This window comes from Scophthalmus maximus, chromosome 2 (assembly GCF_022379125.1).
Source record: "Scophthalmus maximus strain ysfricsl-2021 chromosome 2, ASM2237912v1, whole genome shotgun sequence".
NCBI classification, from domain to species: Eukaryota; Metazoa; Chordata; class Actinopteri; order Pleuronectiformes; family Scophthalmidae; genus Scophthalmus; species Scophthalmus maximus.
In genome coordinates, this window is record NC_061516.1 from 29,622,611 (window position 1) to 29,648,555 (window position 25,945).

Sequence of the window (25,945 nt, forward strand, 5' to 3'; positions counted from 1 at the left end):
TTTTGTTTTACTAGCATTTATTTGGCTCTATATTTGGCTTTGGTCCTAACCCCTGCACTTTTCTAATGTTAAGTAATACGTAATAAAGAAGTGAGAACATTTATTTGCCAATATTAGTGAGAAGCTGCAGCAGCAAAACAGTGTAAAAAAGACCCCCCATCGCTGCAGCCAGAGGAAATACTATACTGACACATTGATGGAGGTTGAAGGAACAAGAACACAAACAAATCTATAGATTTTGGTTTTCAAATAAATCAAAATACATGTTTTTGCTCAGAGCAGACCTTTAACCAACGACACTGCACAACTGGAACCAGTTCTCGTCTCGTTGGCAGAGCTCTCAGTGGTCTCGGAAGAACAAGGAGAATGGGAAGATATGGCTGCAGAGAGAGAGAGAGAGATATTTCAAAAATTGGACACATGATCCCTGCAGCGCTCTGCTACACGGTCTCATTCAATTAATCTGCTACTGTATATCATTATTACCATAACATAGACTACAATTGTAAGATTTGACATGTTCCTTCAACGTGGAGTTACTTTTGTCAGTCTCTCTTTTGCCAGCGGCTAGTGTCCCAGCTTGTCTGAACAGATACTTCATGGGAATATTAATTTCTGTGGAAATATTAGCTGGATTTCCCCAACCCATTGTTATCTCTGACAACCCCCCCCCCCCCCCCCCCCCCTTCAGATCTGCAGTGCTGATCAGCTAGTTTCTCCTGTGGGTGCAAAAGTCAATCAAATCCACAGATGAGATTTGACGACTGGGTCTGCTGCTAACTTTTCTTCTAATATCTGTAAAATGCAAGTGAAATATAATTTGCTGTACTGTTTGCTATTCGCCACGAGGCTGAAGACCAGTAAACTTGCCCACTGTAAATGTTAAATGGACTGTATTTATATAGCACTTTTCTAGTCATATAGACCACTCAAAGAGCTTCACAGGAAAGCCACATTCACCCATTCACACACATTCATACAGCGCTGCTATTTACCGCGCATTTTTCTGTCACAGTCATACACTGTCGGAAGAGGCGTCAGAGGCAATTTAGAGTTAAGTGTCTTGCCCAAGGACACAACGGCATGCAGACTGGCGGAAGCTGGGATCGAACCACCAACCTTTGTTTGGTGGAACAACTCTACCTCCTGAGTGCCGTCGCACCTACCTGGCCAGGCGAGTCAGGATCCCTGACCTCCCAGAGGCAGCCTTTTCTTCCTCCTCCACTCCCATGTCCTGTATTTCCCCCAGCCGCACTTCACCTGGACTCTCATTCATCATGTTGACATCTGATTTCATCTGGAGTTTGTCAGACGAGGATTAAAGAAAAAGCACCCAAGACTATGTCAATATTCTATCATCACATATCATTCTGTGCAACCTGTAATAAATATCATTTTTTCATTCACTAGTCTCTCCCAGTTGAACTGTGATAGTAACCAACCTTACGTCCGAGAGTTAGAATATCACTAGGATATTCCTGCAGTAAAAAAGCCATGTGTGGGTTAGTGACATGAACTCAATGGGAATGAGTGCAGCAGTAATCCTGGATGCTACTATATCAATTTAGGCTGACGGTAGTGACTCTGTCCTGCTCTGTAATGACATTGGGGAGATTTACCCAAGATAACAACTAAGCTAATTAATATGTCCTCATCCCCTTGTATATTGTTTGAATACAATAAACCATAAATGTTATCTTTATTCTGTTTATCCACACAGAAAGGCTAACTACCCTGGAGTGCAATACAATGCTGCTCCCTTTCCGTATTCATCAAGGATCATTAAATTGCGTTAAATGCTGAGTTTTTATTAGGGAGCATTAAACTTCTATGGTTGTAGAAATCCAATGCATATTTAAAACTCCTTTGTGGGTCTTTCATTATCATATGAGTGTGCCAAAAGCAAGACAAACTCTGCTATAGGATTGTATTCAATTGACAGAAATACCCCTTATCTCGCCACAGCTCGTAGAATAAATCTGGCTGCTGACTAAATCCAAAAAGCCTCCAGTGTAATAAAATGTATTACTGTAAATTGTGCATACAGTATATCTGCCACCATCACTGTAAATTGTACTTAATTTACAAAAGTGTTTACAAGTTTTCTCTTGAACTCGTGCGCGAGTGACATACTCCGAAAAAAATCAACCCTGAGCTCACCACCGCATTCAAACTTAATCCCTCTAAAGCTCTGTAGACCTGTATTGGCACTTCCCTCTCAGTGCTAAGAAAACAAATAACTCATTGAGCTGACATAATTAGTTTAAATCATTTTTTCCACTTGAAACAAATGCGGAGGGGAAAAAGGCAAAGCTAGAGAAGGAAGAGGTGGAAAGAAATGTCAAAGTGGACAAGTGTGAAAAAAAAAAGGGATGAGATGAGATGAAGGATGAAGGGACGTGGACGAGAAGAGAGCGGGGCGGGGTGGTTTTGAGGCGTTTGTGGCTTTACATCACCAAACACACGCATGCATGCACACGCACACACACGCGCACACACACACACACACACACACACACACACACACACACACACACACACACACACACACACACACACACACACACACACACCTAGCCTACACTCTCTCTGTCTGATGTAATGCTATTATTAACCTTAATCACACTTGTTATCCTACCTGTCTGCACTAATGTTGGCCTGGGGCTGCAATAAAGGCAGCGATGCCACAAGTGTGTGTGTGTGTGTGTGTGTGTGTGTGTGTGTGTGTGCACACGTGCTAGTATATGTGATAGAGAGGAAACAAAAGGGTGTTATGAAATTCAAACTGAAAGATGAATTGTTGGATTCAATTACTTAGAAAGAACTGCGGGCTGAGATGACTGACACTAGTTCGATTGACATTCAAGAGAGTGACAAATCAGTCAGCCAGTTAAAAGTTGCGCGTAAAAGAGTGAAGTGAATGAATAAATGAGAAGCATCACCTCGTCGACAGGTCCTGGATCCTCTTCGACCTCTCCCTCTGCATGTGGATTGTCCACGTGCAGCCTGCTAAAAGTTGGACATAACAATTACTTATGTTAACGTTTTGGAAGCTCATTTGCTGATACTTAGCACATAAAACTCTACACATAAATGTATTTGAGGCCCTGTCGTTAATAAAGTTCTATTACCATTTTCATGTTTTATGTGACCATCACAGAACCTTTATAACCTCCATTTATCTATATTCTTAGACTAGCATGACTAAAGAAGTCATCCATGTGAATGTCACATAAAAAGGACAAGGTTACTCCATTAGAAATAAGGGGGAGGTGAGAAAGAAAGACAAAGATTATTTTCTCTATATTATATTTATAGAACACCATTTACTCCCCTGTCTTTATCAGAACTTTAACATAAAAGATTACATAAGGAGTGGGCCTGTGGAAAACAATGCCACGCAATAAAAATCAAAGCTTGTCTGTCAATGTCACTGTATTTAAAATTGTAGCGTGACATGCTTCATTGTGCAAGGTCCTAAGATACAAACTTTTTAATTTCACTCTTTTGTTCTTCTTTGTTATAAGATTTGTATGAAGAATACCAAATGAGAAGTCCATTCAGATTCCCCAAAAAATTATTTACATTCTGACGGTGCTGAAAGACAAGAGAAATGTGCCAGATGGAGCAAATCACAACCAACATTGGGCGAGAAGTGATGGAGGGATGCTTTAGAGTCACAAGTTACCCCAACCTGCATGTCTTTGGATTGTGGGAGGAAGCAGGAGAAAAAACAAGTACATGCAAACCCCACACAGAAAGACACTGGATGAACCAGTGGCAGACCATCAGGTTGAAGGCCTATGAGTGGGAGAAGGAGGCCTTTTACACTGCTGAGCAAAATACTACACGTTAAAGGACACTGCCAGGGCAAGAAAGAATATAAAGACTAGACCAAGTGCTCGGCTAACACGGGGGCATGGAGGAGAGGCCATAAAGGAGCTGACTTTTGCAAGGAAGAATAATAAATGCCCTGATTTGGAAGGACAAAATGTGTCCACTTCTGACCAGGACTCAAACATACTTTGAGAATACAAAGGAACTGAAGTCACTGACACTGATACGACAGCAGAACAGAACAAAAAGTCTCTTTTTTGGTCCGTACAACGTCCACACTTGTTCTTTGTAACAGGTACTTTTCTGTTCCCATGTTTCCAGCAGGTTTAACACAAAAACAAAGCATCTGTCTCTCCAGGGCATCACGTAGGCACGCACACACACACACACACACACACACGAGTTTACTCTTTGCTTCACATATTGAGGAACATTATTGGTACAGTATGTGCGCTGTACTTTTGAACTTGCACTGCTGCGTGTTGATGTGTGGCACCTCTGTGGGGACTTGTTAATGTAATGGTCAATGTGGTGGATGTAATTCAATGAGAAATGCTCAATGAAACTTGATTTCCTATGAACTGATAATGATGCCTGAGGCCCTTTTTTTTCCTTTTTGGGTTAGGATGTTTACACAGTTTGTGCATTTGACTGTGCCTTCCTCAAGTTTTTTAAGAAAGGAGACAATTCTGTTTACATAAGTGGAGGACAAGACCTTGTTTGTGTGTGTGTGTGTGTGTGTGTGTGTGTGTGTGTGTGTGTGTGTGTGTGTGCATTTTAAATAATAAGTTTCGCCCTACTGCACTGATTGTCAGAGTGATTGAGGTGGCGCCCGTTTGCCTCTTGTCTGTTTCATAATTGCAAGAATCACTGGAGCATGTGTGTGTGTGAATCAGGTTGGTTGTCTTGGTGATTTTCTGGACAAGAATGTTTATTTTCATCTCTAAACAATGAGTGTAGAGGTCTGTGTGTGTGTGTGTGTGTTGTGTGTGTGTGTGTGAGAGAAAAATGTGCGTGCCACAAAAACTTATGTCAATTATCATCACAGATATGAAGTCACAGAGACACTCTCGCACAGCACACTTGTTCCAGAGCCTGTCTAAATACTTCAACTAGCAACCTCTCTGACGTGTTTTAAAATAGATAATAAACAGTAGCTGTGGGTGATATGGATAAAATCTCGTATAAAATATAAATAGTAAATAGCCAGACGGGAATGTCTGTTTTGTTTTTTTTACTTAAAGAAATCCATAGTTTTTCATAAAGCAGTCTTGTTCTGTGACTTGCAACAGTTCCGGCAATAGCCTCACGCACTCAACACATTTGTACCATCTCATGGTATTTACTGTCACCAACCCTTTGTCAGAGACTATTTTAATAACCAACAAGAATCATAAGCATTTTAAGAAATTCACACTTGCCGACACAGACAAATACAGAAAGTCAATTAAAAGCCTGGAGTATTAGCACAGTGTGGATGTTTTTGAAGCACAATGTACAGTGTATTGTCAAACTGCCCTGAAACTTAGATAAGGCGATTTTAGTGAAATATAAAACCTCTCACCTGAAATTGAGCTAAATTCACTCAATATATTTGATGCAAACAGTTGCGTCCAGCCATGCTTCAGTGGACAGCTTGGCTAAGTCTTGAGGTTAAATGAGTGTAGCAGAACGTTACATATTCAGCTCCGCACTCACCCCGACATGGAAATGTTCCCGTCAGCCTCCACGTCCTTGATCAAGTCCAGTAGTATGGCCTCCTCTGGTGGTGAATCTGCCCTACAGCGCTTTGACCGGGGCTCAGAAACGGACGAGTGCCGCTCTTTCTCTTCCTCCTGGAAAACACACTCTGTCATCATTTCTCTGTTCTCACTGTGCGGTGGGAATTATGTGCCACCGTGCCGAGGTTTACATGAGATTCTGTGCCTCGATATGCATACAAACTGGGTCAGATATACTGTATAGCTGTGGCAAAATATTAGGTGCACCATACAATATGATGCATTACAATAAGAAAACTACACTTACCAGTCTCTCCGACAAGGTATCAAACCACAGTGGACTTTTTTTTGCCCAACAACGACTTTTTTTGTGCTGACAAATGTTTATGGCATTCACTTCTTAGAAGTATTTTGTCAAGTGTCCAAATATAAATTACACTGGAGACAGACAGTGCTATAAAAGACAAGACAGAGTTGAGCAATCTTGCATTCTGTACAATCTGCATTCTCACTTTTCTGTGTTTGTAATGGAACAAAAACTCACTGGACGCAGATTCTTCTCTACTTGTTTTCCTGAAACGTGTGAGACATCGTTAGGGACCTGTACAAAGCCCCCGCTTCTCCTTTTCCTCTGCACTTGAAGACCAACAGATAAATGGCAGGTGTCAAGTTTTAGGTTTAGGGTTAGTCTTAATTTGTGCATGTTACCTAGTTAGGCATCTACAGGCTTGCTCCACACAAAATATCCTTGTACTTGTACATTGAAAACAAAGATCTCCAAAGATCTTATTAAAGTATGCGTCGACAACTATGTCTGTTCTTGTTTGTTGACAAAGACAATAGGCGCAGCAATGACTGTGTAAGTTATGCTTGTCTTTCTTCTGATAAAATACAATGTGTTGCAAGTGCAGCATGTATTTTCGGTGAGTTTCCTCAATCCTCACCACTCTGTTTGTTTTTCTCCACATAGAGGATAAGAATGAATGGGTAGGCTCGCAGCTTCTTCTCTTCGTGCTTGCACATCACCTTGGACAATCCCTCCCACCGCCTCTTATCTGGTGGCTACAGTTAACGAAATACAGGGATTCGAAGATAATCCAAGTAGCCACATGCACTGTAGTGATCTCAACACTGAACACCGTTTGTCTTATTCTGTTACTTTTCACACTTGCTACACAAAACAAAGACATGCAACCAAAATGTTCACGCATGATGTGCAAAGTACGCTTGTTGTAAAGTGGGGACAAACTTGTACATCTGCAGGACCTCATTACCAAAATTAAATGTATACTCTAAGTGGGGTGGAGAGAAATATAGATATAGATATGGGGATTGCAAAGTGGAATATGTAGGAAGCTGATAAATACACTGAGGGATGAATAAACTGGTGAGGTTACATCGAGGGATACAAGGGAAGACGTTAAAGTGGGTACTGGAGAAAGGCTGGAGACTGTCAAGGTTGCCAAGAACAGTTCTGATGATGTCCTGAAAACAGAAGAACACACACACACACACACACACACACATACACACACACACACACACACACACAAAATATTGTGAATGACAGTGAGTCAACACAGTGTAAATGTGAATGTGACTAAGTAGGCGAGCAACATTCGGAATTACCTCCAGTTCCTGATTGAAGCAGTTTCCTCCCATCACCTCCTCACCACTGATGTACACACTGATGATTACAACACATTACTGTATGTTGTGAAAGCAGTTGCAGTTTTAACTGTAACCTTTTTTTTAATGCAGTAAACGCTGACTACAATATAAAGCATTACAGTATATCCGTCAATGGATGCCATTGATGCTGACTGTTGAGCGCAGATATCAAAATATAAGTAGGTAATGTTGGATTGCTACAGAGACATTACATGCTAGATAAAAACATCTTCAGTCACAAGGGAGGGGAGAAGAAGAAGCGTGAAGGCTTTAAAGGATCAGTCAGGATTCTGATTATAGTCCCTGAATAGAAAATAGAATTAGAGCCTCTATTTGCAGATGAAACAATACAACAAGACAAAGTTAGGTACGACGCATCACAGCGTTTAGTCGTAAAACTGAGAAAGACCAGATCAATGCTTTCAAACACAAACAACTTTTTTACGCTGCCTGAGCACTGGGTCTAAAGGAAGGAGCCAGTGAGATCAATAGTCTTTCGTTTGCTGGTATATGTCCGACTTATGGATTCTGAGCCTGTGCCCTGCTTTCACCAGTTATATTCAATAAAATGTGAAAAAGTATTTGATCTAATCATGGGAATGAGATTCAGGATGTCAGGGGACGACTTCCTCCTCAGTTGCTCTTTTTAAGGAAATGGATTTCTGTATTTCTGCCTTGCCTGAAGCTGCTGCCTCCTCTGATCTTGAACTTGTAGATGACACAGTCAGCTTTGACGAATCGCGTTTCAGGAAAGGGGAAGGAGAAGGTCTGCAGAGTCATGGCTGACCTAAAGGTTTGGGCCAAAGAGCAAGAGCAATCTTTATCAGTTGGACTTGGTGGACTGGCTTTATGGGTGAGAATATGAAATGTGATCACACGTGTCAATTTAAGGACAAATGTTGACTAGGTTGCGCAAGCTAGCATCACGAACAATTCAGTTTAACTTGAACCTTTGCTCCTGTCAAAATAATAATAGGATTTGTAAGCTTTAAATGAAGGTCTCTCACGCTCGCTCTCAAAATTACCGTAATGTCTATAGAAAATTGTCGAATTGTCTGTGTGTTGTCCGGCAGGCTAACGTCCCCATAGACATGCATGTGTATGAGAACTTCACCCTCCAGCAACAGTTAGAACCGTGTCAATCAAACGCCTGCATCGCCCCGTGATTCGCTGGACAAGGCGAACTCCCGCCCTCCGGTCCCTTTGCGCTCCTCTGATTAGCCAGGGTCTTCTTCCAATCAGCGGCGACAGCGCGGGTGTCACTATGGCGACGGCGAAAAAAACCCCGCCCCAAGCCGTCACATGACCCTCAGCTGACTACCACGTGTGCAGGAAGGCGGAAACCAGCAAACGTTCATTTTCACGGTATTATGAGTAAAGCTATGATTTTCACCCAATGGTTTAAAGTTAGTCACGGATAAATTAGACATTTTTAAAAACTATAACATTATTTTTTTATTGACATTTTTTATTGATATGTGTGAATAGGCGACAGGTGCCCATTCGTTCACCTCTCTTAAAAATAATTCAGCTCAACGAGGGGAGGTGAGGCGCGCGCGCACACACACACACACACACACACACACACACACACACACCACTGCAACTTTGTGGCACTATCAGTGATAATTTGTTAACACTAGTATCTCCCTCCTTCCCTCCTTCACTCCTTACTCATGAAAACGTCCATTTTAGACTATTTCTCACTCATCTCCGTCTCCCTCTTTTACAGCAGTTGACTCTGAGACCAGATGTCTTCCTCCCCCTCCTCCACCTCCTCTGTACTTCTAAACACGGGGGTTCAAATGCCCCTTCTGGGTCTGGGGACCTACAAGTTGTGGGGCCCTGAGGATGTCCACCGGGCCGTGGATGCCGCCCTGGCTGCCGGTTACCGTGCCTTCGACAGTGCAGCCGTGTACAAGAACGAAGCCGACTTGGGGCGAGCCCTGAGGGAGCTCCTGCCCAAATACGGCTTGACCAGGGAGGATGTATTCATAACCAGGTGATGTAATGGACTTATATGTGCCTTCTAAAAGATAACAAGTGACCTTTGGGGTATTACAGTACATACGGTTGAATATTTAGTTCCAGCACCTTTATGAACATGCGTGTAGTCTTGAATACATCTAGAAGAATAACATGTTCATTGACATATTTGTTTGTGTTTGTACCGCGCTTAAAATGTTTTCTTTTTCTGACCGCTGGAGCTGAGCAAAATTTATGGTGTACGCCTAAGTGTTTGTGTGTCATACGTAGATCACATGATTTTTTTTCTCAGAGACAGTATGGCGGAGCTTAAGCTTATGGTATTGGCGCATTGCAAATTCTTCCCCTTGCTTAATTTCTGTCCCAATGCAGCAAGCTGGGCCCAAAGGATCAGGGCGAGAAAGCGATGCAAGGAGCTCTCCATAGCCTGTCGCAGCTTGACTTGGACTACATTGACCTCTATCTGATCCACTGGCCTGGCACACAGGGTCTGGTTGTGGCTGATCAACGCAACCCCGGTAAAGAGTTCAGATAAAGTAAAAAAATAAGTAAAGATTATTTGAAGTAACTCTTGGCTTTGGTGAGGTGTTTTGAGTGTTTTTTAGAGATTAATGCTCCAGTAAGTAAGATATAAGATTCAAGCTGCCTCCTCTACAATGTAGTTGTACTTGAATAACAGCAGTGACGATGTCGTCATTAATATTTGATTCCAGGCAATCGAGCTGAGAGTTGGGCCGCGCTGGAGGAGCTGCACAGCCAGGGGAGGCTGAAGGCCATAGGAGTGTCAAACTACACACCAGCACACATGAGAGAACTGGTGCAGACCTGCAGAATCTCTCCTGCAGTGCTGCAGGTATATGGTGCACAACTGTACACAATGAAGAGTTTTGTGCATCGAAAACACACACCTGAAAAAGCCAGTGTAGACGGTGTGTATGTAGTTTTTTTTTTTTTTTTTCATTCTTCAGGTAGAGTTTCACCCACGGTTATGCCAGGCAGAGCTGAGGAGTGTGTGTGCGGAGTACGGAGTGTGTTTCCAAGCCTACTCGTCTCTCGGGAAAGGAGAGCTGGTCACTGATCCCAGGGTTACGGAGGTGGCAAAGAACTGTGCACGCACACCTGCCCAGGTAAACATATAGACGTACACAAAGCATTTAGATTTGTCTTTTTTGGGGGGCCAACCTCAATAAATCAAAATATTTTGCATGATCTCTATAGCTGCCCTAATATAAGACTTTCACAGACATGTCTGTATCAGCATTAATGTTTGTTGGTACGAGCTGATATGAAAACTTTTATTTTACAGAATAAACCATTTGGAAAAGATTTGTATATATATTTACATTTAAAAATGTTCATTTTCTTAATTCAAATTCCATATATTTGGTTGTATTTGTATTTATTTTACTCATTTATAAGAAATGTTAGGGTTAAATTGTAAAATATCAAACCTCAATTACATCTCATGGTCATAAGGGTATTGCCAAAGCCAATAAATCGGCATCAGTAATGTTTTTACTCCATTCTCCCTTCTTTTTCCAATCGGTTGGGCTCCTCTCTTTTTCACCTCCAGGTGCTGTTGCGCTGGGCCGTGCAGCAGGATGTCCCAGTGCTCCCAAAGTCCTCCAATGCAGACAGAATAAAGGAGAATGCCAGACTTTTCGACTTCACACTGAGCGACATGGACATGGACAGACTGTCTGCCTTGGACTGTGGGCACAAGTACTGCTGGGATCCTTCAGAGGTGGTGTGATTGACCACCAGTTAACTTCCATGGTGTCAGTTAATTAGGGTTTCTCATGGGTTTCTTCCAGCAAATCTCACATAACAACTACCCTTAATGTGTTGAGGATTCAGGCAGATGTACGAGCTGTATGAACTGAGATAACTGAGAGTTCAGCCTTGTCTGTTGTGCCCCAAACACCAAAAGCCTTTGGAGCGATGCCTCTTGGTTTGTTGCATGATGATCAAATACTATGTTTGTGTTGTTTACAAACCTTTCAGCGTGCCATAATTTTAAGACAGGTTACACATTTTTTTAGCCTCACGATGTAACACTCTTACAAAGTAATTTCATGGCATTCCATTTGAATTGTCTATGTAGTGCCATAATTCTGCATATGAACAAACTTAAAACTTTTCAAAGCTTCTTTTGCACTGGAGAATTTTGAAGGAATTGCTCAAGATAGTCACTTGAAAACTTCTTAAAATTCTTTATTTAGGACAGCATATACCAGAAGTCAGACAGCTGTAGAGAAAAATACATTTACAAAAGTCATTAAAAATGAAAGAATCCCAACAAAATTTAAAAAAGGAATAATAAAAATGTTTCCAAACACGTCTCCAGATTCAAGTAATACTAAGTTTGCAAAACTCCAGGTGCCTGGGAAGATTTTTCCCTCTGGGGTGTGTTCACTGTCACAAAATGTTCCAAAAAGTCAAAACCATTACTAGTCACTTGAGTTGTACTGAAATGGCATTTTAAGCCAAAATGTGCCTTCGCAAATGTGACGTCCCCTCCGTAGTTGTGACAGCAAACGCACCTCCACGTTATTGTGCTTCTTCTTGAGCGTAATCTGTGACAGCGAGCTGTAAAGTTTTTAAGGCGATAAACGGACAAGGCTGGTTATGAAGTGTGACGTCATAGACTACAGCATGTTCGAGGCAGCTCATGACGATATTAATGCCCTTTTAAATTTCCAGCTGAGGCGAGTGTTAGCAATCATATCTGGTCCCAAGCTCACAAAACCATGCACATATTTTCAGCCAGCCGATTCAACTGCACTACTAGTAAAGATGGATATACTGGGAGTGACATGTCAAAGTCCCAGGTATCACAGAATAGTAACTTAAACATTCATTCCTGACTCCCCTGTTGAATTTATTGTTTTTGAGCAGTATGCGGCTCCACTTTAACAGCATAGTCGTAACTGTATTAATTTATACCAGATATTAATTCATTTTAAAGGGTTGCTTATATATATATTTCAGTCAATTCATCAGATGTTACCAAACACACAGTAACGGGTCGTGTCGTTCAGAGTTTCAGGATTTCTGATTAAAAATGGATCCAACCAAGTTTAGCAAAAGCTACAAAAAAAGATAAGTTTAGTTTCAAGACGATACAAACGCGGCCCTTGATCTGCACACCCCGAGCGCGTCACACAACTCAAGACCAGAGCAAGAGAATAAGACACAAGGAGAACAAACCTATTACCATTTCCAATAATCACATATTATAGACAAATCACAAATAGCCTAATCATTTACCAAGCTGTGGGAAAGTGCAGATCTTAAGTTAATATGAAAAAAATATTCACTTCCGTTAAGGTCATGTGTGTGTGTGCCTAGTGATATTAAAAAGCCTGGATATAACACATAAATAGGAAATTAGATCGGCACTCCTACAGCTTGATAGATTAAGATCCCATTTTAATTCACACCCACAGTGTTGTAAACTTGACAGGATTGGAAAGTGATTTTTCCTGAACAAGCTCTGACAGTAGCTGGGAAAATTAAGTTTAATCCCCTCTCAGTAGTTTACACCTGTGTTTAAATGCAACTGGACTCTCTGTCTTCCATATGCACTGGCTAGTATGTTATAACCTTGTACAGTAGTTAGTCCATCCCCACCCACAACTTTAAATATGCACATAACATTAATCACAACAGCCATGGATTGTACACTGCCTATTGCTAGTCTGGCCAGACTTTCTTAAAGAGCGTGGTAACCTTGTAAAATAGGAACTCGTAAAATGTAATTTTGGCTAAACCCTGTTGCTTATAACCACAAACCCCCCCCCCATCCAATGTCATTTGATAAAATATTAACAAAATATTTACACATAGAAATTTCAAAGTCTGTTGTATTTTTTTTTGCTCATTGGAGGCTTTAAAAAGATAGATTCATATTGGTTTGTGCTTTTCTTTTAAATATGTATGTCTAATGTCTTTTTTTTTGTTGATATAATCTAACCCTGAAGTTGTACAAAAGATATTATTTCTGCATTGTCAGAGATTGTCCTTGTACAAGATTGTTCTTTTAGATAAATTTGCAATATAATGCAGTTAATGATAGTCGAGTACAGTGGTATAAATGGTTCTGGCTTGCAGGTAGCAGAACAGGAAGCTGGAGAAAGGCCCCAAGTTGAATACTATAAAAAAAAATCCTTCCTCTTTTTAGAATCTCTCCTCTGTTGCCTGAAGATAAATTTGGCACTCAATATAGTGATCACCAGTGAGCTTCCACATTTCAAGCACCTACATTTGGATTGAAACAAGCGTCGGTAACAAACATCTGGGATTTCCTCAAGTAAAATGAGGAAGGAAGGAAGTTCTAACAGCATTCAAGGTGGCCTCGAATAGTCATGTGCTTAGCTTTCAGTACATCTATCTCTCCATCTACAGTATATTGCATAGTGTTGACGTGAGAGACAATTGAAATGGTTAAGCATCTGTTAACTGAGTGGTCACCTTGCAAATCCCCTGACTATATCCTTTTGTTGTGTTTTAAAGAGATCGTCTCTCCGCACTTGGCGCAGCCTTCCGTCCATGTGGATGGGGTTCAGACAGCCAAAGGTCTGTTCTCATGCTTGTCTCACATTTTACCATTTCACAGTGAACTGCCCCAACAGTGCTGTTTACATCACAACAAACAAAAAACACAAAATGTATATAAATTTAGTCACCACTGATGTGTAAAAAAACCCTGACACGACTAGAGGCTTCGAACGCAGTACCTTGTACTGCTTGTTCCAGTTAGCCATGCCTTGGTGTTTTCCATCTTTGTCTCTTTGATCAAACCAACCTTTCTTTCGTTGCTACTCAGAGCAGGTCTCATTGTTCTCAATCGTAATTGTTCTCTTGGCTTCCCCGTCGCTTTCTTCTCATTCCCATCAATTCCTGCAACGCGCTTATATCCATCCACTCTGTGCCTACTCGTTGCGTTGAGTGTGGTTCTCGTGGTGGTTGTTTTCTCCTTCCATCTCCTGGTGACTAAAGAGGTAGCTCCACCAGCTTTGAGAGTGGTGCATCTGTCTGGCCGTCCCGGCGCTCTTCACCTTCCTCATCTCCTGCACGAAATATAGACAAGGTTAAAAACAAACCAGATACATCAGTTTAACTGGGGGAAAAAAAATTACATTTTGGTTCTCAATCGGTTGAAGTATTTCTAGCATCATGTCATGACTTAAATATTTTGATCTTTCCACCAGGGTTAGGGTTACCCACAGGGGGAGGCAAGTAGAGCCCCTGTATAGGAAATGCTGCCTCTTTTGCCACCTATGCCAAATGTAACTTGTCAGACTGTTATATATCCTTTTTAGAACCCCTCTCCGTTCATCCTCTGACCCCCTCATTCTCACCCCTTTGTCTAGCAGGCTGTCAAACTCGTCACTCATCCGCCGGAGCTTCTGGCCGTATTTCATGGCCGCCCACAGCGCAGGAGGAGCCGACTTGGACCTCCCCCGGAATGGAGCTCCGTCGGTGGGCGTACCGGCTTCCTCGTCCCACCTGGTCAGGAGCTCCTCGTCTCGTGAGAGAGTGGAAGCGTTGGACTCCGAGTTCAGCCGGATTCGACCGGTTGCTGCGTCGGGAGAGGGAAAGGTAACGGGTTAGGATTAGATTTACAAAAAGCATCAGGAAAGGGGGGTGGGGAATAAAGAGATAAAGAACAGAAGGAATAGAGGAATTCCTTGTATTACTCATCATTTGATTGTGTTCAAAAATTTCAAATTGTGCAGCAAAAATACAAAAGCCGAGAAAAGGCAGGACAAAAAAAGGGACAGTAGGATTTTCTTTGGTTGGATGCATTGAAATAAAACGTATTTTCCCTATTTTGAGCAAGACTAGAGCAGCTGTTGCACAACACGAAACTGGACGGAGCCTGTTTCCATGAACCTGAACGCTCCCTCTCACAGGCAGGAAAGAACATGTAGTGATACAGCAATATGTACCTGGGAGTCCCTCTCAACTCGCAGTCGTCTGAGGTTTCCTACCTGCCATTCGCAGCTCAGGGAGGGCGAGGGTGTGGCGCGGAGGAACCTGCTCCCCTGGCCCGGTCCACGGTTGGCTCACTTCTCCTTCCTCCACCTCCTCCGATGGCTCTGACTCACTGTCTGATATTGTGAAGTTTGCCGCCATTGTGACATCTGGGGGAGGAAAGACACATGGAACCGGCAAAGTCCCCGTATTACGCACAAGGAAATGCCCATACACAGCTGCACCCAGTGGACACGTGTCACTGGGCTTGGACGTCTGGTTGGTGGTAGTGTGGATTTGTCTGAAAATGATGATCAAAACAGCACGTGTCCCTCTGCCCCTCTATGACGAGGAGCCACCACAGAGAGAGAACGGCACATGACAGTGGATGCGCGATTGACTGTCAGACAGCACGCGAGATTGTCATTCAAGACTATTCGAAGGGCATCATCTACTGCAGCGCTGCCGCTGCCCACACCGAACACACCCAGCAGGCTGCCTGCTGCTCCCCGCCCGCCCCGACGTGAGCCAGGCCAAAGGCGACCGACGTGCAGCAGCCCGCGAGATACACACCGACGCGTCCGGACGACCAACACCCGGAATGTCGCATCACTTCCGACTTGTTATTTTACACTGTTCGATGACACAGTCCCTCTCCGGCCAACACGCCGACTCGCCGGATGTGTGTGTGTGTGTGTGTGTGTGTGTGTGTGTGTGTGTGTTGTTGTTGTTGACGCCTGCAGAGGACAAAAGAAACTTCCTGCAGGGCGGCAGCAGCTGCAGCTGCGGGGCTGTCGTAGCTAACAGCTGACGCGGCCGGAATAAACCCAGATTATGAAGATTATTTTCTTACCCGAAATGTTTTTTCTTGCGGGAGTGTGTCGTCGCGGAGCCTCGTGCGGCCGCGGCTGCTGTTGTTATTGTCGGTGTCCCGTCTCCCCCCCTGTGCAGCGCCGCTCAGCTCCGGCGCTCTCGCCCAATCGCCGCGCGTCGCCGCACCGCCGCTGCGCGCTGACGTCACTGTTGCGAGCGAGGACTGGGCCGGGGCTTTGTTTGTCCTCCCCGGCTTACCGTAATGTGCGCGGTAGAGGCGCAGCCGGGTTTAGGACGGAAGTCAGGGGAGTTGTTACGTCTGTCTATTTCCTCTATGTGGAGTAAAAGTAGTCTTACCACAGTACTCGTACGTTATTATCTAATCAGGCTACTTTATATTATACTGCATTTCAGAAGCAAAAAATATTGCACGTTTACGCCACTACAGTACTTTTATTTATAATAATAATAATAATAATAATAATAATTGTATTTATATAGCACCTTTCAGAAGTAGCTACACAAAAACCTACAAATCACAGACAATAAAAAAATCAGCATTCCAACAATAATAGGGTTTTCAGGTCACATGTGAATAAAGAAAGATATAAAAATGCTGATGGTTTGTTCTGAATTAAACTAGCAGTCAGAAACATTCGAGTCGAAGTGAAATGATTTGTCCAATGTCAGTAAAATTAAATATGAAGTCATTTTTCATATAAAGATGGATCCACACTTCATGTGCATGGCAATTATGTCTTAGTATTTTCCTAACCTTTTAGAAACCGAACAAACAAATCAAGAAAATAATGATTTCATGATTTTTAACACTACCACATAACCTTTTCAATGTTGGACTTTTTCTTGTAATGGCATTAGTACTTTTACTTAAGTAAAGGCTCACGGGCCTAACCCTAACCCTTGCTGATCACATTATTAAAAGCTAAATTACTTATCCAGCAGAATTCCCCTTGTGATGTGAATTCAAACTACTTTTTAAAAGTTGAGTCTTGAATTTTTACCCATGCATCATATTTTATAAATTGATCAGTATATCTGAATTGTAATTGTACTTCAAACTTATTAAGTTCCATTCAGATGTTTTTGTCCTTTAAAGAGCGGCTGTCAAAAATAGACCCATGCAAATGTAAAAGTACAACAAACACTCACCCCCACATTGCCTGTTGATGTTAAATTGGTTTAATACTTTCCAAGGACCCCCCTCCCCTTTTTTTGTGCAGGCATTTGCAGAGAGCATGAAAAGTCAGGCCTAAAAGTTGAACAGAGATAAATAGACAAGAAAGGCTGAATCTGTGTTACACAATAGTTATGCAAGACTTTGCTTTTGGCAGATCTTGAGCCTAATAAGAAGAGGTGTGGGGCACAAGGAAGTAGTATACTGCATGTGTAAACACACAACACACACACACACACACACACATACACACATACACACACACACCTGACATGAAACAGTCGTCCAGTAAAGAACTTTTAACTCATTTTTAGGAAAGAGGAAGCATTGAGTTCTTGTCTTTTTTCTTCTCTTCTCTCATTTGTCTTGGGACACATGGAAGGAGAGGACAGAACATCTTAACTGCTGTTGGATGTCGTACCTAGCATGAGCAGCAGGTGGGGATGCAGGACTTCAAACTGAGCTGCTGTGACTAGCTGAGCTGTGTCATGTCTTCTGTCACAGGCTCTTTGCTTTCTTGGGAACATTAGGAGAAAATAGGTAATGTCTATAATACTGTAAGGACAAATTTGGCAGCGTGTAAAAGCGCTTCATAATGCCAGGCTCAGACACCCATGAAAATTGCAATGTGAAAGCTATGTCAACAGGGAAAGGAGTGTTTCTTCTTTCCTGAGAAGCTGATAATGCACATCGAGTACTGCTGGTGTGATGCATCCCTTTTCTTTATATAGAATCCTTACAGTAGAGTAGTACTGGATGTGGGGTGTACAGTACATGGCTCTGTATGACTGTCTTCTCTTGTACTATCATCACAACATCACAGACTACTCAGCCATGGAATTATCTAACATTTATATCCAGAGCTGCCTCTATTCCTCTTCTCCCCTACGTCATTCTTCTCTCTCCCTTGTTAGATTTGATGCTAGAGAAACACAATAAGAACAGGAGAAACAGTGGAACAGATGGATATTATTATTTCATACAGGTTATTCTAAGTCAGTGCATTCAAATAGAACAGATTTGAGTTTCTTGGCTAAGACAAACATACAAAGCAAAGTTTGCCCAGTCAGCCTTTCGTACACGCACAGACGGAGCAGCACTTGAAGATCACTGTTGAGACACGCTTCTTTTGAACTGTATTTATGGAAAGACTAAAGAAATAATCCACTTCTCCTTTTTGTTGGGTTTGGGTGCAGTTTGAGAACCATGCAATTATTATGTGTGTCTGAGGCAGAGCAAAGCCATGTATTCACCAACTTTGTAGCATAAAGAGCGTAGAACTATCACTATCACAAGAGGTTCAGAGTGTGAGAGCGACAAAAGCTGATCCCACACACATTAATGCACAAGCAGAATCCTTGTCACACAAATACATGGACATACACTTGTATGTTTGTGTATACGTCTGCAGGATTTGAGTGTAATCTGAAGCAGCCATACAATTAGCATCCATTTATATCTTCCTGTACCAACCTCGCCCTGCCTCCCTGCCCCTCATCTGGCGGTTATTTTGGGAAACGGAGGCGTATGTACGCCCACACTGTCTCCAAACCACCACTCAGTGTGTGAGAGCGTGCCTGTGTACGTGTGGCTGCTTGAGAGCAAATGTGACAGCGTATCCAAGTGGCCCCCGAAAATGTTCCTTCCAATTCAATGCCAGGACACTGCCTGTCTGCCGCCACCGCCGCTGCTTCACTCACTGTCCTTTCGAATATTTCCGCCCTCTCTGTGGGCCCAGGTTCAGTCAGTTAGCCCGACGTGGGAGCTGGGGAAGATGCAGAGAGCTGGCTTTTCAATTATTTGAAGTGGGAGAGCATAGAGAGACGAAAGCAGGTGTGGAGCGAAAAAAGAGAGGACGATTCAGTTTCCCAATTCCAAAAAGATGAGAAGCACATCTGAAAGGCAGACAGTGTGTACGAGACATTGGGAGAGACCCAAAGAAGCCGATGAAGCAACAGATGAAGAAGAGTAAAGGCAGACTCAGAGATTAGAGAAGTGTCTGAGAGTGAGAGTTTAGAAGAGCACAGAAGGCAGCTGTACATTTAAGACTGACTGAATAAAGAAGAGACAGAAGTCAGAAAAAGGCTGAGGTGAAAGAGAAGGACAGGGAAAGAATAAAGCTAACCTACATCAGAGCGACTACACTCCTCCAGCCCACATATTCAACTCCAGCCCTTTCATCATTGCTCTCAGTACATGCTCATTACATACGGACCGCTCCCTCGCTGTATAACTGATCATAAGGCTGACATATGGCAGCTTTCTAATTAGATTCACTCCGCCCCAGTGTAGCCTCCTGGTCCAATAACCCAGCTCTTCCTAAACTTATGTTTTTGACTAAAAATGGGTTGCTGGCTTTTTCTCCCTTGGTTAAAAATACATAAATGTCCAGCTCAGCAAGACATGTAATCATTCTCCTCTGACGTGACATGTAGAACATTTCTCAAAGGGCTGAAGAAACTGTCCTGTCCCCAGTGCAAATCAAGTAGTGCTTCTAGAAGTTGACTTTTATTTCCTGTAAAAAAAAAAAAAAAAGTTAAAGGAATAGTCTGCCATTTTGAGAAATGTGCTCTCTGGCCGAGAGTTAGATGAGGATCAATATCCCTCACGTATCTGTGCGCTTAATGTGAAGCTGGTTATCTTAGCTTAGCATAAAGACTGGAAAGAGAGGGAAACTGCTAGCCTATCTCAATCCAAAGGTGAAAAAAATATCCATCTCCTCTAAAACTCATAATGAACATTTTGTGTCGTTTGTTTAGTTCATACATTACACTTGGGGCTAAAAGACATGAACTGCACACCATGTTAATTTAAACTATATTTAATACATTGACTTGTAGGACACACACACATTCCCACCCATGCCGGCTCTCTATCTGGTCAGTGTACAAGCCACACATACACACACACACACACTCTCATCCAGCTTCAACAGTTTCAACCCTCTAATACCGTCAATTATTGTTTGGCTGTTTTCATGTGGTTGAGGTGGTTCGTGTGTGTGTGTGTGTTCAGAAAGCTACTGCTACTGTAGATATAAATATATATGCATGACATGCTGGTCTGGAACATCTGTGCTCCACATGTGAACTTTAAGGTGTATAGTGGTACATGTCTGAAAGTAAATGAATAGATGTAGTTACTTTGCACACAAAGTGGTTGAATGGTTCAGACTGCGAAAAGCTCATGATTTGATGTAATGTTCCTGTTTCTTAAACCCTTTACCTTTAATTCTGTGCAGCTCACACTTTGCTGCATTAAAAAAAAAAGGGTATGTTAGTGATCTTTTATCCCCCATCACAACCCACCAAAAAGCATTATCACAATGCCGCTTCAGTTGTCTTCAGTAAATGTAGCTTTTGTTGGTGAATCAGTTTATGATCATTAGTATGAAGTTTCGCCTGCAGCAAAACATATTGTCACGCCTCACTGAATTAACATAGAGCCCCCGTACATTAGTGCCATTTACTGCATTTCCAGTGCTTGTGGCCAATTATCTGTAATGTTTTTTATGACCATAGTGAGATGCAATTTTATTTGTCAATGGTAATTGTAAATTTTTGAGGTCTATTCTTTTAACTAATCTACATGAATTAAAGGATTTTTTGTTTGGATAGATGTGGTTAAATTAAGTATTTACTATACAGATATACTAAGTCATAATGACCTAGGTGTTAAAATAGAAAATGTAATATTGCTACAGTTGTTGACAAAGACAAGTGTAGAACAACAGCAGTGTTAGTAAAACTTAAATGCTATTCATAGTGTTTTAAATATTGATAGCTATTTTAGTCTATACATTTAAAACAAGTTGATATATATAGTTGTATGTGCTCAAGTATCTTACAGTATGTCTAATTCCAGCAATTAATACATCAATACACAAGATTATACTTTTAACTCAATAGGTTTTTAAAAAAAACTGTATTTATTTTCTTTGTTGCCTTGAAGATATAAACCTTGCATCCTTATTTTAATGATATTTACATAGTATTTATAATTTTAAAATCATATTTCAATTTTGTATAAGTGCCCTTAGGTCAGATGTCAACCCGACAGTCACAGTCATTGTATCATGGCAAACAATGTTTATATTCTATGCAACAATTATTACTGTAGGTCGAGTGACACCTTCAGTGGCTCTGCTCCATGCCTCTGTTTTCCTTTCCGTCTTTTTTTCAAGACGAGTGGGTAATATTTGTTTTGTTGTGACAGTGATGGGAGGCAGGAAATTGGATGGAGAAGTGTAAACATGGTGCAAAACCAGCAGCATTTCAACCCAGATGAGAGAACATGGTATCTGCATTAGTAGATTTGTCATCCTCGTTTCCTTAATCCTCTCGCTCGTCTCTCTCATTTCACCTCCTCACAAACTTTCAACATTTCCCCCCTTTATTGGTTCAATCTCTCTTCTTTTCCATTTCTCTGCCCTTGTCATCCATCACTTTTTGTCCATCTTCTTCTTCTCCTCTCTCAGCCATTATCCCCCCATGCTTGCAGTCTACCTCTCAATTTCAATTCAATTTCTCGCTCTCTTGCTCTCTTACCGTCTCAGGTCTGTCTCACATTTCTCTTTTTTTCCGCTCCTCTACTCCCCACTTGGGTATCTAGGTTGCATGACTGAACTAGTTCATGTAGAGCTTGCTGTTGGCGTCATTCCCCCTGTTTAATTGATGTTGTTTGATCGAAACAAGCTGCTTGTTGGTCTCAGCCAGGTGGTAACACAATCTTAAGAGCCTAACCAGAAACAAGAACAAGCTAAGAATAAAGAGGTTAAAAGTAAAAATGTTGGGTTTTTTGGGGGAAAATGTCCTTTCGCATTTGGACTTTCCAATCTCACCGGGCACTTGGGAACACAAAGCGGTGTAAGTTGTCATTGCTTTCATTTGATAGTTTCACAGTGTGTACAGCTTTTGCTTCACTCTGACTTGAACTTCAAGCCTAGTTAGAAAAGTGCTGTGAACTACTGTGGAGGGAGCGGCGCAGTTACATGAACAAACCATTGAATGCTAATGAGAACTTGCACTGACTGCTGGCTCCAGCAAGTCCCAGTCAGCAGAACAGAAATGGGAGTATAAGTAACTGTAATGTCAGCATAACAATACACATTTGCATAAAAAAATAAAAAAATAAAGATTGTGATAGATGGACATCATTACAGAGAATGGAGCTGGAACACATAACCAATAATTCAATGTATTTCTCATCATACTTCTCTTCCTTAAAACTCCTTTTATTTAACTGTCATTGTGGGAATCTGATGATCATTGATGGACATTTCCATCAACTCAAAGGAGGGATACATTTCAATTGTACAAAATGTTTTCCCATTGTGGGACAAATGAAAGGAATATCTTATTTTATAAAGCACAGACGAGGGTGTTTATACAAGACGTGTGCAACATGTTTGTGTGTGTCTATAAACTTACACTTGTCTATGTTTGTGTATCGTGTGTGTGTGTGTGCGCATGCGCACTTGTGTGTAGTGAAATGAATAACAGTGAATGGTCAGTGTTACTTTAGGCGAGAAGAAACAGAGGAGACAGAAGTGAGGAATTGCACTTTGGGACCATTTGTCTTGCAACACCCCAGGTTATATTGAACTGCCTGAATGTGTGTGTGTGTGTGTGTGTGTTAGTGCGTGTGTGTGTGTGTGTGTGTGTGTGTGTGTGTGTGTGTGTGTGTGTGTGTGACAGAGAGAAAGAGCACAGGTGCTTATGTATACAAGCATGCATGTTGCTATTTAATACTTGTGTTTATCTGTCTGGGGAAGAGCAGAGAGACAGTTAGAAGTTGTTCATAGTAGCACATTGACATAACAATATCAAGTAACATGGTGTGAATGTTATGTCACAATGAGAAGTTGTGTATGTGTGTGTGTTTTGCAAACATGTATGGTGTCATACTGTGCATACAGTGATTGGGTTTGATTGGAGATTTTTCTCTGGGGGGAGTTGCAAAAATCCTGCAAAACAGTATGTTCCCATAGTTACGCTGGTGACTTTAGGGTCAAACTTTACTTTGCAGCAACTTCTCCTGTTGAAATTGTTAGGGTAAAATTACGCAAACAAACAGCAGTGCCACCTTACGCAATGCAGGAAACATATGGTCTCCAGGGAGCATTGTTTTTATTTCACAAATCACAGCGAGATCTGGAGATCTGATACACAGGGATTGTGTGTGTGTGTGTGTGTGTGTGTGTGTGTGTGTCAGTCACTCAATCAATCAGTCAGTCAGTCAAGGCCTCCTGATTAATCAGCAGCTCCATTTCAATGCTGATCAATAACTCAGCAGGCTGATGGAGGTGGTCCACATCTCCTTCCACTCGTTTGTGCGTGTGTTTTTGTGCGTGTTCCTTCTGGTCATGTCTCCGCTAAAAATGTGTGCATGCGTTTATTTCAGAGAATGGCCACGTCGTTGGCTGCTAAACTATATGGAGTGTGTGAGGGTTCGTGTACCAAACGACAACAGTCGGTCCCAGAGACACATAAGCACTAAGCTATCGACCTTTGTCCGTGATTGACGACATGCCTATCGGCCAGAACACCCCAGCGACAGACGCTTTTATGCCCTTGTATGGCCTCAGGCGCTGTAACAACCTCAAGTGGACAGAAAACAAACTATGTTTATGTGAATCTGGATTCACTCGCGTGGTCTCGTGTGTCTGCACATGACTGTGAGTGTAATGTGAAAGCGGGCACGGATGTATTATCCCACCGATTTAAGCGGGGGAGAGAGAAACAGTGTAGTGTGTCTTTTCCCTTCCAATAGAATCAAGGCTCATTTGCTCGCTGTCCTCATCGTCACCATTTAGCTCTGTTTCACGTCTCCCCTATGGACCGCACTCAGCAGGACTTACAATAGCTCCGGTGGCCTGACACGATGAGTCTGAGGTGACTTGTGAATAATCAGGAGCCAACAAAGCTTTATGAGGTTGGAGATAAAGCAGAAAGCCTTGATTAGTGGGCCACTGTGCAATCATGTCCAATATTTGAGCTCTCCTCTCGACTGCCTGAGAGGATTCTGCAGTGGGATTTGGGGAATTTGGCCTCTATTAGCCTATATTTACTGAAGGTAGTTTCTCTAAACACTCCAGCTCCCCTCCAACAACACCCTGCTACAAATAATATCACTAATACGTGCAAATATTTGAGAGTGAGTTTTGTCCGTGATACTCCTGTCAAAGCATTCGAATATGCTATTCCGGTAAGTGAAAGTGGTGTTATTGCAGAATAAAGCTAGATGCTCCCTCGTTGTGAAATAGTCAATGGTCACTTGAATGTTTGGCTGTGTAAGAGGTACAGCACACTTTATCATTTTTTCCCACCAAGTTGTTAAGTAAATGATATGACTGCACTGTGATGACACGCATCATTTCACAAATCTGCATGTCATGGGTTGAAGTTGGCTCAACAGACCATCTACTGTTTTAAATCGTCCTGAACTTGCGAGACCATTGCTGGCATAGAGTCAACTGTTTGGGACTGATTCATGTCTTAACATTGATTTATTTGAAAAAAAAAAAGAAAAAGAAAAAAGGTAATCCCTTCAATAGCGGTACGTTGGCGTAGTGGTTAGCACTTTCACCTCACAGCAAGAAGGTTCTGGGTTCGAGTCCCGGGTCATTGGAGACTCTAAATTGACCGTAGGTGTGAATGTGAGAGTGAATGTGGCCCTGCGATAGGCTGGCGACCTGTCCAGGGTGAACCCCGCGACCCTTAGCGGTAGACGATGGATGGATGGATGGATGGATGGATGGTAATCCCTTCTAATCAGAGGTGGGTGGCACACCTCCAGCAGCATCCGTGCTTGAGTAGGAGTAAGAGTCTGTGAAATGTATTCAAATGTATGCTTATTAAGAACCATCACTCACGAGTTTCCTTTTCAGTTATGGCTGCAGTGGGTCAGACTTTTGCTTTTTTTTTCAATCACCACCTTTGTTCTTTCCATGCAGACCCTGAAATGTCTCAGCAACAGTCTAAGATATAAGGACGGTCCCTCGATGGCAACACACTGCTTTTTGCAATTGGTAACCTGCTTGTCCATGGGCCTTCACCAAACTGATGTCCACCTCAGGGGGAAAAGACATCCACCAATGAAAGAAAGGTTGGTGCCTTGTCATTCTGTTTGACTCTCCATATTTCTCTGGCCTGGAGATGTCACTGAGCAACTCCTGCCTCACATGTCCACACCACAGTATTTGTCACAGTGATGTTAAAAACGATCCTTAACACAACAGAACAAATGCATGCTGGGTACGAAACACTTGCTAACCATCTGAATGCAATGCAACAGCAAGTGGGTTGCACTGGCGCTTACAGTTACGTGCATTGAATGCAGCCAGTTTTGACTAGCGTATCGACTTGTACCAGGGAACAGTAACGTGCCAAATCAGCGTGAAGAAGAAGTAGTGTAGTTTTTTTAATTGGCTTTTGTGTTGAGCCGACTGATTGTCTGCCAATGTGTGAAACGCAGCACAAGACAGAAAGCGATGAGTGCTGCTCATCCAGCTCATGTACAGCTAGAAAACTTCACAGTCTGCTTCCTTGGTATTAAAGATAACCTTCATTTCCTACTTTGATTTTTGACAGTATAATATTTCAATGACTTAAAATACTTTATTAGTCTATATATTTTAATAAGACCTTTGGAAGACTGCCGTCATCTGAACGTGGCTAGGTAAAATATGATATGTCTGAAGCAATACATCATTTCTCATTTCTCAAGAAAATGAATTGGTCAA

At 42.1% G+C, this 25,945-nt stretch overlaps 3 protein-coding genes across 12 annotated transcripts in view; 2 read left to right on the top strand and 1 right to left on the bottom strand.

The window, feature by feature from the left end:
* Nucleotides 1-8,396, bottom strand: LOC118300365 (membrane-anchored junction protein). 4 transcript variants are annotated; one of them, XM_035624700.2, is made up of 10 exons: nt 8,255-8,396; nt 7,909-8,016; nt 7,188-7,245; nt 6,992-7,043; nt 6,503-6,613; nt 6,103-6,194; nt 5,536-5,672; nt 2,943-3,009; nt 1,167-1,297; nt 1-380 (listed from the first exon to the last, which is right to left on the bottom strand). In XM_035624700.2, the coding sequence occupies exons 2-10, from the start codon at nt 8,007-8,009 to the stop codon at nt 341-343; spliced, it is 789 nt and encodes a 262-aa protein (XP_035480593.2). In that variant the 5' UTR covers nt 8,010-8,016; nt 8,255-8,396; the 3' UTR covers nt 1-340. The 4 variants fall into 4 exon arrangements, with proteins under 4 accessions (XP_035480593.2, XP_035480592.2, XP_035480594.2 ...); XM_035624699.2 differs by having other exon boundaries at nt 2,943-3,006; nt 6,968-7,043; XM_035624701.2 differs by having other exon boundaries at nt 1,163-1,297; nt 6,968-7,043.
* zgc:101765 (uncharacterized protein LOC450036 homolog) lies at nt 7,958-25,289 on the top strand. Of its 7 annotated transcripts, none has more exons than XM_035624688.2 (9): nt 8,509-8,594; nt 8,718-8,774; nt 8,965-9,231; nt 9,588-9,733; nt 9,929-10,068; nt 10,184-10,342; nt 10,789-10,959; nt 13,731-13,793; nt 14,591-17,068. In XM_035624688.2, exons 3-9 carry the CDS (start codon nt 8,981-8,983, stop codon nt 14,750-14,752), a joined length of 1,092 nt encoding a protein of 363 aa, XP_035480581.2. In that variant the 5' UTR covers nt 8,509-8,594; nt 8,718-8,774; nt 8,965-8,980; the 3' UTR covers nt 14,753-17,068. The 7 variants fall into 7 exon arrangements, 5 of the variants coding, with proteins under 5 accessions (XP_047193514.1, XP_035480581.2, XP_047193510.1 ...); XM_047337554.1 differs by having other exon boundaries at nt 8,512-8,594; nt 8,962-9,231; XR_007032168.1 differs by adding an exon at nt 25,157-25,289 and having other exon boundaries at nt 8,552-8,774; nt 8,962-9,231; nt 14,591-14,819.
* Nucleotides 25,175-25,945, top strand: part of slc8a4b (solute carrier family 8 member 4b) — an 88,174-nt gene continuing 87,403 nt past the window's right edge. The window contains exon 1 of the mRNA XM_047337538.1: nt 25,175-25,308. The gene's annotated coding sequence lies outside the window, so the exon portion shown is untranslated. The remainder of the gene's footprint in view (nt 25,309-25,945) is intronic.

Bases quoted from the DNA above. Each gene is read 5' to 3' on its own strand.
- zgc:101765 (XM_047337558.1), top strand. From the start codon at position 8,981: ATGTCTTCCTCCCCCTCCTCCACCTCCTCTGTACTTCTAAACACGGGG. The intron at 9,232-9,587 runs GTGATGTAATGG...GTCCCAATGCAG, and splicing joins GAGGATGTATTCATAACCAG to CAAGCTGGGCCCAAAGGATC. The intron at 10,960-13,730 runs GTGGTGTGATTG...TGTGTTTTAAAG, and splicing joins ACTGCTGGGATCCTTCAGAG to AGATCGTCTCTCCGCACTTG.
- LOC118300365 (XM_035624698.2), bottom strand. From the start codon at position 8,009: ATGACTCTGCAGACCTTCTCCTTCCCCTTTCCTGAAACGCGATTCGTC. The intron at 6,195-6,502 runs GTGAGGATTGAG...TTGGTCTTCAAG, and splicing joins GGAGAAAAACAAACAGAGTG to TGCAGAGGAAAAGGAGAAGC. The intron at 381-1,166 runs GTAGGTGCGACG...CTCTCTCTGCAG, and splicing joins ATCCTGACTCGCCTGGCCAG to CCATATCTTCCCATTCTCCT.